At 46.5% G+C, this 16,696-nt stretch overlaps 3 protein-coding genes across 5 annotated transcripts; 1 reads left to right on the top strand and 2 right to left on the bottom strand.

Moving 5' to 3' along the window:
* The first annotated feature begins 115 nt into the window (after nt 1-115).
* LOC6543202 (probable RNA-binding protein EIF1AD) lies at nt 116-1,295 on the top strand. The gene is made up of 2 exons (XM_001968593.3): nt 116-411; nt 901-1,295. Exons 1-2 carry the CDS (start codon nt 249-251, stop codon nt 1,218-1,220), a joined length of 483 nt encoding a protein of 160 aa, XP_001968629.1. The 5' UTR covers nt 116-248; the 3' UTR covers nt 1,221-1,295.
* Nucleotides 1,296-1,567: 272 nt separating this feature from the next.
* On the bottom strand, nt 1,568-5,153 carry LOC6542120 (centrosomal protein of 97 kDa). 2 transcript variants are annotated; one of them, XM_026979791.1, is made up of 8 exons: nt 4,840-5,153; nt 4,241-4,401; nt 3,720-4,177; nt 3,302-3,660; nt 2,987-3,247; nt 2,743-2,919; nt 2,239-2,683; nt 1,568-2,169 (listed from the first exon to the last, which is right to left on the bottom strand). In XM_026979791.1, the coding sequence occupies exons 1-8, from the start codon at nt 4,844-4,846 to the stop codon at nt 1,608-1,610; spliced, it is 2,430 nt and encodes an 809-aa protein (XP_026835592.1). In that variant the 5' UTR covers nt 4,847-5,153; the 3' UTR covers nt 1,568-1,607. The 2 variants fall into 2 exon arrangements, with proteins under 2 accessions (XP_026835592.1, XP_001968628.1); XM_001968592.3 differs by having other exon boundaries at nt 2,239-2,668.
* Nucleotides 5,154-5,465: 312 nt separating this feature from the next.
* On the bottom strand, nt 5,466-10,259 carry LOC6541370 (tubulin polyglutamylase TTLL4). Of its 2 annotated transcripts, none has more exons than XM_001968591.3 (8): nt 10,038-10,259; nt 8,636-9,273; nt 7,835-8,294; nt 7,404-7,775; nt 7,156-7,342; nt 6,923-7,093; nt 5,856-6,864; nt 5,466-5,773 (listed from the first exon to the last, which is right to left on the bottom strand). In XM_001968591.3, exons 2-8 carry the CDS (start codon nt 9,245-9,247, stop codon nt 5,618-5,620), a joined length of 2,967 nt encoding a protein of 988 aa, XP_001968627.1. In that variant the 5' UTR covers nt 9,248-9,273; nt 10,038-10,259; the 3' UTR covers nt 5,466-5,617. The 2 variants fall into 2 exon arrangements, with proteins under 2 accessions (XP_001968627.1, XP_026835057.1); XM_026979256.1 differs by lacking the exon at nt 10,038-10,259 and adding an exon at nt 9,481-9,715.
* Between the last annotated feature and the right edge of the window lie 6,437 nt (nt 10,260-16,696).

The following is a 16,696-nucleotide window of genomic DNA, read 5'->3' as shown; positions in this document are numbered from 1 at the left end:
ACTTTGGCACTTTATTCAAAAACTCAATTGCTGACTCTGCGCTTAATTGCACAGCACTATTTTCCAGTGTTGTGCAGCGTCGCTCGTAGACATCGCCACACGTTTTGATGAGTGGCTATCGATAGCACCACGACTTGTGCTGTTTCACATCACTAGCCCAACAGCTGATTGTACACAAAACAAAACAGCAGTTGAGCAAAAATTCTTGATTTTCCTTTTGTATCAAATACTTTATTAAAACCCCTACAATGCACCGATCCCACCCGAGCATCAGTCGGCGCAAGCATCTCATGAAGGAGATGATGGAGGACGACTACGCCCTGCCCACGGAAACCCAGCAAATCGCGCGGGTCCTCAGCAGCCGCGGAAACAATCTCCACGAGGTGGAGACCGTGGAGGAGCGCTTCCTGGGTGAGTGAAGCGTAAAGTAGAGGAAAATGCACCGGCATTCCATGGTTTAATATTCATAATTGATCGATTTCGATTTCAATCTCGATTTCGCACACTAGTTTCATTAAGATTTCAGTAAGTTCCTTGGGTACCTGACCATGTTTTACCCAGGCCCGTAGCTCCTCCGACATAGCTTCTAAGGAGTCCTGTAGGGCAGACACCTGAACTGTGCAGAATAATTGGATTTCCTGTCAGAGATCCAATAGGATCCCCAGGCAAAAAGAATGCAAAACAAAGCGACTCCCAGCTTAGTTTCAAGATAGTACTGAAGCTGCAAGGAGGAGGCCTTCTTTTATAGGCGTCTAATCATGTTATGTTCAAACCTTCTGCCCCTCTATAATGTATAAACTGAACCATAGTTTTGAAGAAAGATAAGGGAATTCCATCTAAGGACTTTATTCTATATACAGCAAGTATAATCTTAAAACATTAATCTCTCGAACCTTTCAGTGTCGATGCCCAACAAATTCCGCAAGAGCATGTGGGTGAAGCGGGGCGACTTTCTGCTGGTCGAACCGATTGAAGAGGGCGATAAAGTGAAAGCCGAGATTTGCAAAATAATCACTACCGAACATATAAAGGAGTACACAAAAGCAGGAATTTGGCCTGATAAATTCACTAAGAAACCTGTTCAGGAGGAAGCCAGCAGTCAAAATAAAGACGACTCCGATTTCGAGGATGATCTCCTGCCCAATACCAATCGTCCTGTAAGACGGGATTCCTCCGACGAAGAGGAGGAAGATGAGGAAACATCTAGCGAGGAGGACTGAACGACGTACAAACACATAGTTAGGATATTTAAGAAGCTGTCAAACTGAATTAAACAAAAACTGTTGGTTAATGAAGCTTTCTTTTTTAAGTAGTCTTACCTTACAAAAAGTGAACGAAATCTTCAAAAATGAAAAGTTCTTCTGCCCGTAATCAAGAACACCTTTTGTGCTTTACAAAAGTTTGTATTTACGATTTTTCATACCATTGTTAGTCTTTCACCATCTCTACATCGCAGGAATGTAACAAAATAATGTGTCTGTGAATGCTGGTGCTAGTTCTACGTTCAATTGTTGCAAAAGCTACACAAAAGCCTACGATAGTAATTAATAAGCGCTGAGATCGACCCTTAAAGCGTTTATACTCCTCATTTATTAACTGGGATTTGTTCATGGTTCTTTATCGGGATGAGCAGAGTCAACGGTCTCCTTCAGGTCGACATCATTCAGTTCATCGATTTTGGGGCAAGCCAGAGCTTCATGCTTAGATTCTAGGGCCAAGGTGGAGGGCCTTGTTTTGGTGAATGGAAAGTTTGTGAGGTCCTCGATCTGAGGTGTGTGTACAGCAATAAGGTCCGTCTGAGTGGAGCTGCAATCAATGATCTCGGCCTGCTTCTTAATGGCGTCCTGTGGCAGGTTGCACACCATTGTAAGGCAGTTGACAATGGTTCCAATCGAGCTTTGTAGCATTTGAACCTGATCGGTGAGCATGGTGCATCTCTTTGCCAAATCATTGACCACGGCGGCTGAATTTTGATCGAGACTCAGGTGGCCAGAGCCTCCGCCATTGGAGTCCTCGCCCTGTTCCGCAGTAGCAGGCACTCCCTTGGGATCCACCTCCATGGTGGACACCTTTTTCCACAGCGCATTGATGGCCTGCATCTGCAGCTGCTGAATCTTTCGCTCGTTCTCGAGCTGGGCCTTCGTAAGTAGCATATCCTTGCCGAGTTGCCTGGGGAGTTTGAAAGACAGAGCTTTAGAAAATGGTGAACCGGGGCACCTTAGTGCAGGGACCACCTACTCGATATACTCCTGCGTGCGTCGTCGTTGCAATCGTTCGGCAATGTCCTTGTTAGTCTTCTTGCGTGTGTGATAACCTCGCCACATCTTTTGGATGGTAACGGCCGAGGACTCCGTCACGTGCTCGATCAACCGATCCTGGCAGTTCAGGTTGTTGTCCACCTGCTGCTTCAGCTGCTCCTGATGCATCTGCTGCTGCTTTTGAGCGGCCATCTTCCTGATTGCCTTCAGTTTCTCGATGTTGATCTGCTCGCCGTCGTCGTCGGTGCTGAAGCCGCCGCTATCGGCCAATGCACCCGATTGCTGTAGCTTCTCCTGCAGCTGCATTTTGTCCACGCCGCATTTGTTGGTCATCTTCCGTGGACTGCTCGTGGGGCTTTGGTGCCTCTTCAGTTGTGGACTTCGCACTCTTGGCAAGTTCAGTTTGTTGTCTGTAGAGTAGATGACTATTTTTGTTTAAGTAACCTGTGTCGTTTTAAAGTCTAGAGTAACAACTACTGGCTACCTTTATTTTTGTTGACCTTGGTCTTGTGCAGCTGAGGGTTCAGTGCGGTAACCGTCACTCTTTGGGCCACAGCGGCGGGACAGACATCCGGACTCATCAGAGTCTCTGGAACTGGTACCATTTTCGAGGCAGCCGCCAATGGACCCCCAGATGGAGTTTGACTGATGAACGTTTGATCTGGTAAGTGGTGATTACTTTTAATGTTATTATCCTTTGTGTGATGGCTTCTTTTTAATTGTCATACCGTTGTAGGGATTGGGGGTTATATTTCGTGGAGTGGACTCCGTGGAATTGTATGTCTTGGTGGTCACGCTGCTGGACATTCCGCTGCCGGCCAACGTAAAGCCATCGCCATCGTTCTTAATGTTCTCAATTAGCGAAATGCTCATTTGCAGCGAATGATTCGAAGATCCATTGTCGCTAACAATGCTATTGTTGCTGCTGTTCCCGTGATAGCTATTCACCATGGACTCCGGTGATCCCTGGCGGCCACTCAAGCGGGAGACTTTCAATCGCAGATATTAATGCATTGGTTATATAAGAAAGGGTAACAACTTACATCTCGGCGATTGAATGCGACTGGTGGGCTTCTTGCGATGGGATGAGGGCGAAGTGCTAGCAGAACTGTTTGCATTATCCATGATCTCTTCCTGCAGCTGCCGCTGGTGATGTTGCGCCTTGCTGAGGATCAAGCGGAGCTTCCTATCGTTTTCATTCTCCAGCGCCTTGCCCACCAGGGGGCACACAGAACTCAGGTATTTAGCCAGGCCCGGCTGCTCGCCCACACGGAATTGGCGACCACGTCCCTGGCTATACAGCCACTCCGCCTTAAGACTCTCAATAGGATCGACCACAAAGCCATCGATGTACTTGAGGCTCATGCACCAGTTCAACACAAAAGGTCGATAGTCAAAGCCACTGGAAAAGATGAGGCATTTTAAGTGAGGCGTTTAAGGTCATTGATCAAGCTAACTCACTCCAAACTGTTGGTCATGGTCACACAGGGATTATCCGCAATGGAAATGCTCAGCAAGTTGCTGAGATGCGACAGCGTACAGATCTCATTGAGATCGTTGATGCTATTCTTGGCCAACGTAAGCGTTTCCAGAGAGGTGGGCAAACACTTGTCGCACTGCCGCAGATGCGTCAAGCGATTTCCGTGCAAGTATAGCTCCTTGAGATTGCGCAAATAGGACATATCCGAAATGCTGCCAATGCTGTTCTCCGCCAGATTCAGGCACTCCAGATTGATATTCATGTTCAGATGCTCGATGGTCTTGATGTTGTTCCCCTCCAGATTCAGTACGCGCAGGTGGATGCACTCCTTCAGACCCTCGATAGAGAGTATGCCGTTGTAGGACAGGTTCAGTTCACGGAGGCAGTGCAGCCGGCAGACGCCATACATGCGCAGCAATTGATTCCTAGCCAAGGAGAGCTGAGAAGTTGGAATTTTTGTCAATTAGGAACTTGTGGTCTTAAACCGCATATCGCAAATCACCGTTTCAATTTTGAGGTACGAGTCTATGTTGTCGATCTTCTGCAGCTCGTTCTCGTCCAGGATGAGCTGCCGGATGCTGTGCGCATCGTCCTGCTTGGGCACCTTCTTCAGCTTCTGCTTGGACAAGTTCAGGACGTGCTTCTCCTCGCCACGTTCGTCGCCTGTTTGGGTGAACACAGCTCAATGGATTACAAATGCATTTCAAAGGTATAAAACAAATGCTTAAAAACGTTCATAAAGCGCTATTCTATATAAATACAACATCAGCAGCAGTGCAATAAAGGCGAAAATTGTAATTATGTAAAAAAACCAAAAGGAAGCACATACTGCAAGCTTCCCTGTGTATGTGTACATGTTACAAAATTGATGACTTCATCGGGGGCTGGACTTTCCAAGAAGATGGGGCGGAGGTCAGGGCGCAGGTGCGTCCTTTTCAGCCAGGACCTCGCAGCCCCGCGCCCCCCACTCAACATTAGCCACCACTCCCCAAAAGCAGACTGCAAATTCCTATGCAGTCAGCACAGCGATTCCCCCAAATGAGATCGTGTGAATAGTTAGCAATGCTTAATGGCCATTCTTCCAGAGAACTGGCCTCTTACCACTCATTTTGCTGATTGGCAGGGGGAAATTCCAACGCTGCTCGCAATTTTCTTTAAGCAGCAGTTACTTGGCGAAAAATCAATGGGCCACTTTTTTGTATTGGCTCGCAGTGTTAGATTGGCGATTTCCGAATTGTGCAGCTCAGCTGTTCCGCTTGCAGTCCTTTGGTCGCAATCCGGCCTTATAATTCAGTCCACGCCATGGCTTGCAGAGGTTTGGTTAGTTTTTATTTTAGCGCCGTGCAATGCAGTGAATTTTTGTTTATTGTTATTATACAGCTACAGCTATCGATAATTGTAGGCGTGATGCCGTTATCGGCAGCTTGAGCGCTCAAGACTGCGCCACCATTTATCGATTGCACTTCGCTGGGTCTATCGCACCTGCAAAGCGCGCCAATTTCAAAAAGTTTCGTACTAGCTTGCATTTGCAATAAGAGAAACAAAACGAACCCTCTAAATTGAAATAAGTTATATATTTTCACGGATTCTATCATATTTTACAGCACATCGTGGTGTTTCTTGTTTACTGGCACAACGTGTAATCCAATTTCAGCCTGGTTGCTAAAACTAGCCGTTTCCACCAACAAGGAAATGGAGCCGCATGGTTATTACATTTCGAGGATAAAGACGATCAAAGTTAAGGAAATTTATTGAGTGGAGACAATTCCGAAGCAAATTTGAACGGCGTGCTGGCGCAGCTGTGAGCTGAGAACGGAAACGGAAATGGAAGAAGTAATGGTGACTTAGGGCGGATAGTGCCTCGGCGGTGGACTTAATCTCAGGACTTAATCTCGATGCAGGCATCCGAGGTCGGCACCACCTCGCAGCCCTCCTGGGCGACGGGCTTAAGCATGGCCAGCGTGGTGGCACCGTCCAAGACCTCATCCTTTCGCACGTGCAGCATATCGATCTCGGTAAGTGCGACATTTGGTTCCTAGATAAGAAATATGACTTGAAAATGGACTACAGAAGCGGTACGGAAGGGGAAATTCAATTGAATTGAATTGATCGTTCACCTTTTCCATGGCGGCGTCCGACACCTGTAAATGGTATTTGTCCCGGCAATATCGCGACAGCAACGCAATGCCCATTTCCCGATTCTTGGCGTACTTCGTCTCCCAGGCGTCCAGCAGCCGATTGTAGTACCGGGCATTCTCGACATAGCGCAGGTATACATGTGTGCCGGCGGTGGGGAAGATCCGTTCCAGCGGCTGACACCTGGCCAGCTCGTCCTCGGCGACGATCAGGCAACGCACATCATCCGGCAATAGATTATCCAGTATAGTGTCCACGTACTCCTCCCGGAATTCGATGCTCCGGTTGGTGTACTGGTTGTGTTTCCGAACCTCCTCTGCAGTCAGGCAGGTGGTGAAGATGCGCTTGTCATGGCACAACGGGCCGGTCAGATTTAGCTCCTCCAGTATTTCCGCCTGCTGACGTTCGTTCAGCTTAGGCGGCACCTGATAGAGAGCCGTATTCAGCACGGCCTGAATGAGCGGACCCTTCACGTGCAAGTCCAGTGGCAGTTCCGAGTGCAACGACGGCGAAATATTGATCTCCAGCAGCCAGGGCACTAGATTCTCGTCCAGGAGCACATCGAAGCCAAACAGCTCGAAGCAATTGTAGCGAAAGTTCACATTCTGGCGGTACATGCGATTCAGTCCCGATTCCCCGCTAACGATGCCCTTGATGACCAGATTCCGAAGAGTGGCCCACAGGCGCTTAGTGTTCACGCCACGATTCTCCAGGCAGGACCACAGCGACTGAAGTGTCCACTTGTGGCCTTGACAGGCATTGAAGTCCTCGTTCTTCGCATAGTTCTGCGAGAACTTGTTGATGCTGTAGTTGGTCAGGTGCATGCAGCGCTCGTCCAGATTGCTCAGCTCCGAGCTGTACTTAACGGACGCGAATCGCGCCAGTCCATCCTTGTACATGTAGATGCGGAGTGGGTTAATGGAGGTCAGCACAACATACAGACGCATATCGAACTTATTGTCATTGATCAGCAGCGGACGTTCAATGTATCTGAAAGGGAGCAAGTTCGTTAGGGAAGATATTTTAGGAAGACGTTTTGTGGACCCACTTTTGGACCACCAAGGGGCGATCTTTGGGAAATTGGCTCCACTTGTTTACAATGCGTATGCCCGTTCCTCGGGCACTAGCCGGCGGCTTAACAATCCACTTCGTCAGCTTCGAGGCGTTTTTGGGCCACACCTGGCGCAGACTTTCCAGGTCGTCTGGCATAATGTAGGATCTGTTACAGGAATACGGGAACAGATTAAAGACTATCAATGTTAAGCTTTGAGCTCTGCTCACTTTTGCATGAATCCGAACTCCTTCTTGCCGAATTTCTTCATATTATTGTAGATGCTGCGCCACATGGTGTCCTTTCTGCCGATTCGGAACGAGCCGGGTATGTGGTTGTACTTCTGGTGCGATCGAATGGTCCTGAAGCCGGGGCTCTTCATGTGCTTCTCCCACACGGCCATCCAGTCGGTGGTGTCTGCAACAAAGTGAAAACGATTAGATAGGGTGGATGCCACAGCAAGCATTCGTAGACGCACTCTTGATGATGCGGAAGCCCGAATTGAGCACCACTCGCTTGACAATCTTCGGCATCACGGGGCTGAGTTTCCATTTGAGGACCCGATGCAATGCTGCCGGCATTGCAGGTCCCTTGTCCGCGTGGGACGTAAAGTTCAGGTACGGCGGAACGTGCGGGAAGAGACTGGGCGAGAGGATGGCCTCCGGACGGAAATAAACAGACGCCTCCGAGTCCGTGGTGCGCACAGACTCCTTTGACGGCGTCTTCTGCGGCAGCAGGCGAGTGTGCTTGCTTTGGCGCGTCTCCGTGTTGTCCTCCTCCAGAAAGAAAGGCGTGCCCACATACTCCTCCTCCGAGTCCGAATCATCGTAGTAGTTCATGTCGTCGATGGCTGTAAAGGCAATCAAGATTAGAAGGTTTCGTTTGAATAAATCATTTCTGTATTCCTACCCGCGCACGGATCGTCCTCGTGCCTCCGGTCGTTATCGTGTCCGGCTCCCTTGTTGAGGGAGACTCCCACATACGGCGTGACGTGATCTCCGCCGGAAATTCGCGGACTGTGGAACTGCGGCTGGCTGTTCTGCGGCGCATTGGCGTAGAGCGAGGCGTAGAGACTCGTTTCCAAAGCGCTGGCCGCCGACTTGGTCAGCCCGTTTTGGGTGAGCAGCCTGCTCTTCTCCTCCTGCTGCTGGGTGCTCAGCATGCTGCTGCCGTGGAACGAGTTCACCACGATCTTGCTGGGCGGCGACGGCTTGAGGGTCTGGGTGCTTGGGCAGGACATATTCGACGGCGGTACCTTGGCCTGGATGGGCGGACTGTGGCTGGAGCGCTTGGGTCCGTTGCCATTGCCGGCTGAGTTGCCCGCCGTGTGCTTGGCGAAGGCCTCCTCCCTTGCGCGCTTCAATAGCATCTGGTTGGTTAGTGGAGCGCAAGCGGTAACACGTAACATGGAATGCACAGGCGGAGTGACAAAGGAAATTAAAACATGCGGGTTAGCGGGGTTTTTTTATAAACGAGAGATATTCAAATGTGATTGATAAATCGCAGGGGAACGAACATTGCATATTACTAATTGAATTGTATGAATAATCAATGCCAATAAACTAGAATGTATGTTGGCGATAAATATAAGCGTTAATTGGAAGGCATGGAAATATCACCCCTTTCAACGCTAAATAAATAAAGACACAGAAAGTGATTGCCACCGATGGTTACATGGATACAAACAAATATGATGGGCAACGCGCTCACCTGGACTTTCTTGTACGGCTCCGATTGGAGTACACTGTTGGCCACGACGGGAACATTTGAGCTGGTGGGCGCTACCTTGGGCGGGGAGCTGTTGGGCGGCGATCCCCGGATGAGGATGCGCTGCCCGGCTGCTTTGGAGGCACCGCCGCCTCCAAGGTGTGCCACCTTCTCTGGCGTCAGCCGTTTGCGCGGCGAGGGCGGTGATCTTGGCTTCTGGCCAGGCGGCGAGAAGCGAGACGAGACGGTATCGGATGCTGTGTCTCCAGCCGTGGATCCTCCACCGCCTGATCTGCGATGCTGGGCATTGCTGGACTGGATGATTTTCCCCTGATTTCGATTCGGTGCGGCCAGGTGCGGCTGCAGGTGGTGCGCCGAGGCGGGCACGTGATTGTGGTGGGTCAACTTCTTGCACATGACCATCTTGTCCTTGTACAGCTCCACCTCCTCCAGCCAGGACTCGTGGAAGTCGAGTATCTCGATGCCCTTGCCGCTGCGCTGGTGTCCCTGATTGTGGTGATTCTGGTGGTTCTGCCGTCCCGTCAGGCTGTGGTTCTCCTTGGCGGCAGCTCCCGATCGGGCCGACGTTGTCCTCTTCTCGGTCATCTGAGCCATATTGAGTTCACAGGTGATTTGGATAACTGCAAGCGATTAAAACAGTGTTTAATTTGTGGTTCTGTCTGTATTTCTTTGAATATTTGTCGATTGGAATTAATATTTGGCACTTTCTCAGTTTTTGTTTTAGCTTGTTTTCCTTCTATTTTTTATTACATTTGTATAAATTGAGTTGGTTTAAAGAAATTAATGATAATGGTGTAATTTTTCTCTAGATGCAAATTGGTGAGCACCTGCAATGCTGTGGACTGCACCTGCTCCGGATTCCCAAAAATTGGGAGAACTATTTCAGACCCGTGCTGGTCGAATTTCAAAAGTGGGTTTTTCGAATGGGTTCAAGGTGGCTGATTTGCTCTTTCTTTTAATTGACGGTGGTTCAGGTTATTACTTCACCACTCGGGCGGTATTTGTGTGCGCCCGCGGCGTGTCAATGGATGGCTATTTTCGAAAACTCATGGCACAGCCAAGATCATCCAAGGAAAATAGAAAAAACAAAAAAAGAGCGAAAAAAATACAGAATGCGGGGCACACTTCGTTCATCGATTGCCAATCGATCATTAGCAGCGAGATGCGTGCCAAAAAAGAGGAGCAGACGAAAATAAACAAGACTTTCGCCTTCAATGAATACGCAACGCAGCGCAACGCATTCAAAAATTTCAAATGGCGCGAAGAATGTGCAATCGTTATCGTTCTTGTTGTTGTTGTTACCGACAGCCGGCTTTTGCTGCACTTGTGTGAGTGGGTGTATGTGAGAGTGGCTTTGCGCGCGTGTGTGGGTGTGCAGACTCACCTTAATATTTTTTTTTACATACGCACAACAAATTTAGTTTTATTACACAAACAAACCGAGAATCATAAGACGGCTATCGACACGATGACTCGATTTGAAAAGTATTCCATTTACATTTATATATGTCCCACTCGGGATTTTTGTTTGTGTTTCAAGCAGGGATGGGAAAAATGTACGAGCTAGTGTCTCGATACTAATCGATGGTTCGGTGGAAGTATTTTTATTGTGACAGCTCCACGTCACGGTTTGTAAATATCGATACTGTTAAATATCGATATTTGTGGCCTATCTGGTGGCAACGCTGTTGTCAGCACATATCGATGGTTTCTTGGCGGGCAATTTGAATATAGTCAAATCTTATTTGAGAAATGGAACAATATAAATAAAAACGTTTTATTTGTGGGGTTGCAAGTAATTTATGTTTCCTTCATAAAAAGATTGCTTACAACATTTTGTTGCATATAAATACTAATATCCCGAAATATCATTATAAAAGTGTTTTCAATCCGTCGGCCACAATATAAGTAGACTTTTAAATCTTCCAAATAGCAAATTTAAAAATGTCGCCCAAAACAAAAGTAAACAATTGATTTCAAAGTTCATAATAATATGGATACAATAAATATGTATGTTTTAACCATTTTAATATGCACGGCTAATTTCAATAAGTTGTAACAAATATAGCCAGCTATTCAAGTAAATACCCAACATAAATCCATGAGTTAATTATGCAAAAGTTCCCACAACGTAAATAAAGCGGCCAAAAACCGAATAATTGGGGGTGATTAATTAATAGGCAATAAAATAAATTTAAGTTCAAGCGCGGCTCCAGGAGATTAACAGGCCATCAAACGGTTTGACATAAATCAGGCATCTGGTCGGCGGTTCTCTACCTAAATTACAAAAAAACTAAAATCGAATGGAAGGGAGACCTACATGAGCGGAACGAATGCTGTGATCAAATGCCGCAGTTGGCCAATGATGAAGCCATCAACGTTTCAGTTTATACACCTCCTTGGCCGGGCAACGAGCGGCCTTTATTGATTTTGATGGCTGCGCAGCAGTACAAAGTGATTTATCGCAGATCCTGCGGCAAATGGGGAAGGAACACACAGAGGGCCGCATCCACAAGATACGAATCCGGCCCGAATCCGTCGATAAGTTGTGGCGGCCTTTAAACGGCCCTCGAGGCGACTTCATCACCATCATCGTTACCGCCTACAAGACGTCAACACCCAGTGGTCAGAAAACAACCGAGGGAAGCTGAGACTGCACTGCACAAAAATGGTAGGCAGAAGTTGAGCTAAACCTACTAACTATAATTATTCCTTTACTCATTGCATAGGATTAAACTAAACTACCTTTAATTATTCGCTCACTCATTTCATAAGAGTGTTGAACTACCTTTAATTACAATTCGTTCATAAGATTGGGAAAAATGAAATAGAATACAGTTTTTGTGGCAGCAAGTGCACTTTTTCGAACAGTGTACATGCACAATGGGATATAGGAACCGAGAAGAATGTCTGCACTGCGCCGCTGATGAACTTATCTACATCTCGGGACACTAACGTGTTTGTTGTTTGGGCCTGTGTTTTGTCATTGGTCGGTCTTCGTTTTCAGGACCCATACAGTGGCACTTTCGATGGCCCGATCAGATCGCAGATATGGCCCAAATGCACTTGTGTGGGCCATTTCCAAGGAGCCCTAAACAAGTAGCTTACACGGAAAGAAAACCAGTGGTTTGTGCAAATCAGGAGATTAGGAAGCATTCCCCATTTAGGCAAAACTATGATGTGGGAAAAACCAAACAGTTTTCATTCCCATCAATGACCAAAGTTATTTTTGCTAATTTCTGTTGCTTATTTCACTAGCACCCGTAGATTCTTGTTGTGCGATAAGTGCGCCGCTTGTTTATAAAATATTATTAATTATTTAATCAAGGCGTTGCCGGCTGCTCAAGTTTTGGATTACATCAGCGCCCCCACCGTTGGCGAATAAAAAGTATCGGGTTGCTTGGAGTAAATGCAATTAATTTGCTCCTGCACAATGCACACAATGCGCGAATAGAGGATCTGCAGGATTTCTATCCAACTAATTTGGCCCATTCAGGGAACTGCGAGACATGTGTGTGCTTTGGAGACCCCAATCCTTTCACTGGATGTTTGCTTTCGGCACCTTTTGGTAAACACGAGATGGCTTGAAAGGATTTGCGATCGCTCGCCGTGATTAGAGCTCAATTTACACACACCCAGCCAAAAGGTGTGCGCGGTGTGTGAGATGAAATCGCAGAAATCGAGACGTTTCACTACTCAATAACATATGGTTGCGGCATCTAGGCTGCAAAAATGATCCTGGAAAAGGGTTTCCCAGATCACTTTTCCAGGGGAGAGCCAGAAAAGTGGGGAATAGCCCTGATACAATGGAGTTTAATCCAGCTGATTCGATTTGAAAAGATCTGTAAACGCACTGCAAAGCCGATCTATTATCGCAATTTCAATTAAAGTTCTCTCTTTTTGTATTATTACTAGGTATATTTGTTACTTATAACTATATGTTTTTACTATAATTTTCTATTATAATTTACTAAATCCCCAATTAGCATAATGGCTAAGCAACTTTTATGGAGCTCCCTTTATCGAACCACTTTGGGTCGAACTAATCGAAGCTGCTTAGCTTCGCCCATTTCAACCAAGTGATTATCCTACTTTGAAAATCATTTCTCGTACTCTGAAAAGATTCCACTGCCATTTCGACGTTGGTTTTCAGCTGTGGGCAGCCAAAATGGATGCCGTCTTTGATATTTCTGTTAATCGCCAGCTAAGTCGACGATTAATTTTAGTGCTTATTTTGTTTTCACCCATTCGTAATAAAAAATGCCATAAAGCCCGCTGCTCGGCGGCGAAAATAAAGTGGAAAATTTATTGTCTATATGGCATTTCAGTCTGGACATCAGCGACAACCTTTGGCTTCTGCAAAAAATCAAAAGCCCCGCTGAATGTAGATGCGAATTTTGCCGACGCTTCTCTGACATTTCGCTGTCTTCTGCGGATTCCTTCTATCTTTTTTTATCTTACTCGGGTTTCTCGTTTGACGCTGATAATTTAGCAAAAGGGAACCAGAAAACTTCAATATTTTGACAGCATTGTGTGTTGAGTTATAGAACCGAATTAATTTGCCACTCAATGCGGCATAGACAGAATACTCGTATATTCAGTTGTATAACATATTAAAAACGCTTTGAATAATTTGTTCATAATCAAAGCAGTAAATGTTAGATTTAAATGTTTATATGACGTAAGTAGGACCCAAATTGTCCTGGCTGTGATTTAAACGCTTCGCTGCACAAATTATTCAACAAGCCAAAGCACCTGGGACCAGGACACCCAGCAGAAGCCATCCTTTTGTCCACAGGACAATGCGAACTGGAACAGGTGTCCTCGCAGGCTCGTCCTTCGCGACTTTGGTGACGCTCTATTACACATACATTCACACGCACAATTGGGCACTTAACAATTTCGAAAACTTCACTCAAATTACATAGTCCTGCACGCCCGCACATCCCCCAAAAAAGGTCCTGCGAGCCGCCAGGACTTCGGGACTCCAGGACACCAGGACTCAACCCCATGTTTGCACCAGCCGTTTGTTCGGTTCCCGCGCAATTTGTGCTTTTTAATTCGAGGTTGGAAAACCATGAATTATAAAGTGGGGTAGCTTCTTTAACGCATGGACACTCATCCTTGAGGTGGGGCAAACAGGAAGAGGGACTGGAAGAGCTGTAATTATAGGCCATCCATATGCATTCGATTTGTTTTCCACAAAGTTGGCTTTCATTGTCGCATGTTTGTACACAAGTTTCGATTCGATTTCCGTTGGTTTTACATTTGCGATCGCAAAGCCGGCATTTAAATGCCATGAAATGATTTTATTTCCCTGCCAGCGAATGTCTATAATTATCATAAATATTTACCGCCAAATTGACAACGCTTGCAGTTGAATTAAAGGCAGCTTTTTGTGTTTGCTAATTTGTTTTTGGTAAGTGCATTTTTATTTATTTTAACTAATTCGCCTCGCTCCTGTAATGCACTGATACACTTAAAGTTTGCAACTGAAAGGCATTTTGTATTTTACTGCTTTTATTAATCCACCTTTCCAGAAAGCTCTCCCAACTTTTACGATTTTTGGCCACTTATAAAATCTATGTCAGCGAACTCACACGCCACAGATCACTCCACATCCACAACTTATCGGATACATAATTAGTTGACCATAAATAGTCACAACCAGAAGTTGATGGTGATGCGAAAGCGAGTTCTAAACTTGGCCAAATCGAAGTGGCCGATAAGGCCGGACTGGCGAATGCCTAATTGAAGTGTAGATGGTAAAAATATTCATTTTCTTATCACATCGTATAACTCGCAATGTCACAACCTGGCCAATAGCAACAAATTAGCGGGAGATTGGGAATGGAACTTGGATGGTCAGAATGCTGAAACTACCGCTAACTGAAAACTGCAATTTCGGTGTGCAATTTGTGCATAAAAATGATATCGATCGTTATCGTTACCAATGCCGAAACAGCGAATTCTACACAGCAAGAAACGGGGCTCAATAAATTTATTCCTAATCAAGGCATAGAGCATAAATGTTGATATTGTGTGATTGGCTACTTATATGCAATGATGATAGAACAATTAAGTTCGAAAGCAATAAGTCGCGTGCAATTGTTTGCAGTGTACTCCCCAGACGGGTTCCTCCTTCCTTGCTGGCGAGCAGTTTGCCTGCCAGTTGCCAACAGTTGGCCAACTAAATGCGCTAATCCGCGTGTTGTCAACTTCATTAGCCGATAAACACGCCGACACATTAAATTGGCAGTAGGAGGACCCGGGGATTATGGATGCGGTGGAGCCAAGGGGCGGGGACGGATCCCGAGCCCAGTCTGAGGAGAACCCAAGAGCGAGCCTGATTTTTGCGGCTTCCATTTGAAGTTGGCAACGAAAAATTGCTGCCACTTGAGTTTTTAATGCCCATAAAGTATGCAGTGGAGGCTGCAGGGAACGTGTGGATGCACTGCAGCCAGCTCGAGAATCGGCAGTGGGCACTCGGAGGAGCATTGGAGGAACTCCCGAAGAAAGTTCACATAAAATACGTTGGCTTAGCTTTTGTCTGGCTCCCCTTATTTTTCGCTTTTTTTGAGAGTTTTTTTATATTTTTTTGATTTTGTTCTTTTCAGATTTCCAGGCCCGTCGTCAGGTGTGTAATTCGATATCTTTGCTCCTTAATCCCCAGCCATTCGTTTGTGCGCGCGATTTATGTACTACATTTGTACTTTTGCATTTGGGAACATTGGCGGACTGCTGGCAGGGTGGCAGGGGCAGCGGAATCCCCATCCGGCTGCAGGACAACAAGGATGCGCCACTAAACAATAATTATGACAACAATAAAAGCGAGCAGACCTTTAATTTACTCCTGCCCCACCGAGGCTAAAACAAAGCCGCCAGCCCAAATTGCCAACGGCGACTGGAACTCGGGGCTCGGCGGACTGGAGATTAGGGGGCAATTACTGCTTCACACGACCGCCTGAAGCCGGAGATGTTTTGACAAAAGCGACCGGGTCGAAAATTGGTCGAGCTCCCACTAAGCGCCGGTATAGAATGTCCCTACGTGGAATTGGATTTGCGTAGGAAAAGTTTCCGCCAAGTAAATGGATAATGGCAATGGGGTAATCACGTGGCAGAACGCGAATTCTTCAGAGGAAAAGAAAAACCCAACAATGGCATTATTTGGAAATCGTTACCGCCTGGTCCAAATCACAAACGCTTAACGCTTAACGCTTACCACTATTTGGTGGTACCCCCACTTGGGAAACACGCGCTAACCCAAATCCCCTTTCCTACCTTAGATGACCAACTGTTTCCTTTGGTGCGACCATAACAAAGCTCAGTGGGCAACGTGTTCAATGCCCAATTGAAGACATAATTACTACTTAAGAGCGGCATTAACGCTATCACTTACACATGTCACATGCTCGTCGGGGCATTACGGAAGACAATAAAAATGGAAGAAAAGCGAACACGGGGGGCGGTGGGCCGCCTTTTCACTGTGCCACATCATCTGCGGAGCCCAAATAACAGCCTCATCATGATCTTGACTGGGCACAAAACGCGTTCCAGCTGTGGTTGCCTCTTTTGTACTGGCACTGGAATCTCCGATCGTCGAGATGGAGATCTCCGATACTATGGAACCGGGCAGCCGGGGGACGTCCCATCATCATCATCGTCGTCTCATCTCAGCGTGCACTCGAAAAAATCCTGCACAGCTAACCGCCGAAGTGAGCCAAATGCATTGATACCACTTCAAGTTAGGCGTAAACATTTTGGCCATATTTTTTGGAGTGCACCTTACAAGATGAAGTTCCAGGCACTCGGGCAGGCTGGCAAAGAGAAAATAAAACCTTCGGTGGCAGCGGCATATTGATTAATGGATCAAAGTCTTTTGACACGAGCTATTTTGGTAAGAAATCCTTTGTTGATCTTAACACAGCCACAAACATACGCGCCGAGCACACGGACTCGTGATATTTAAACTTTTTTCCTCGCCGGTTATTCAATAAATTTTCAATTTTGACTGATTGTGAGTGGAATAAGGTCGTTCGTCGT

The sequence above is a fragment of the Drosophila erecta genome, unplaced genomic scaffold, assembly GCF_003286155.1.
Source record: "Drosophila erecta strain 14021-0224.00,06,07 unplaced genomic scaffold, DereRS2 tig00000055-arrow-pilon, whole genome shotgun sequence".
Lineage (NCBI taxonomy): Eukaryota > Metazoa > Arthropoda > Insecta > Diptera > Drosophilidae > Drosophila > Drosophila erecta.
The sequence above is the reverse complement of the archived record's forward strand: the minus strand, read 5'-3'. Positions and strand labels throughout refer to the sequence as shown.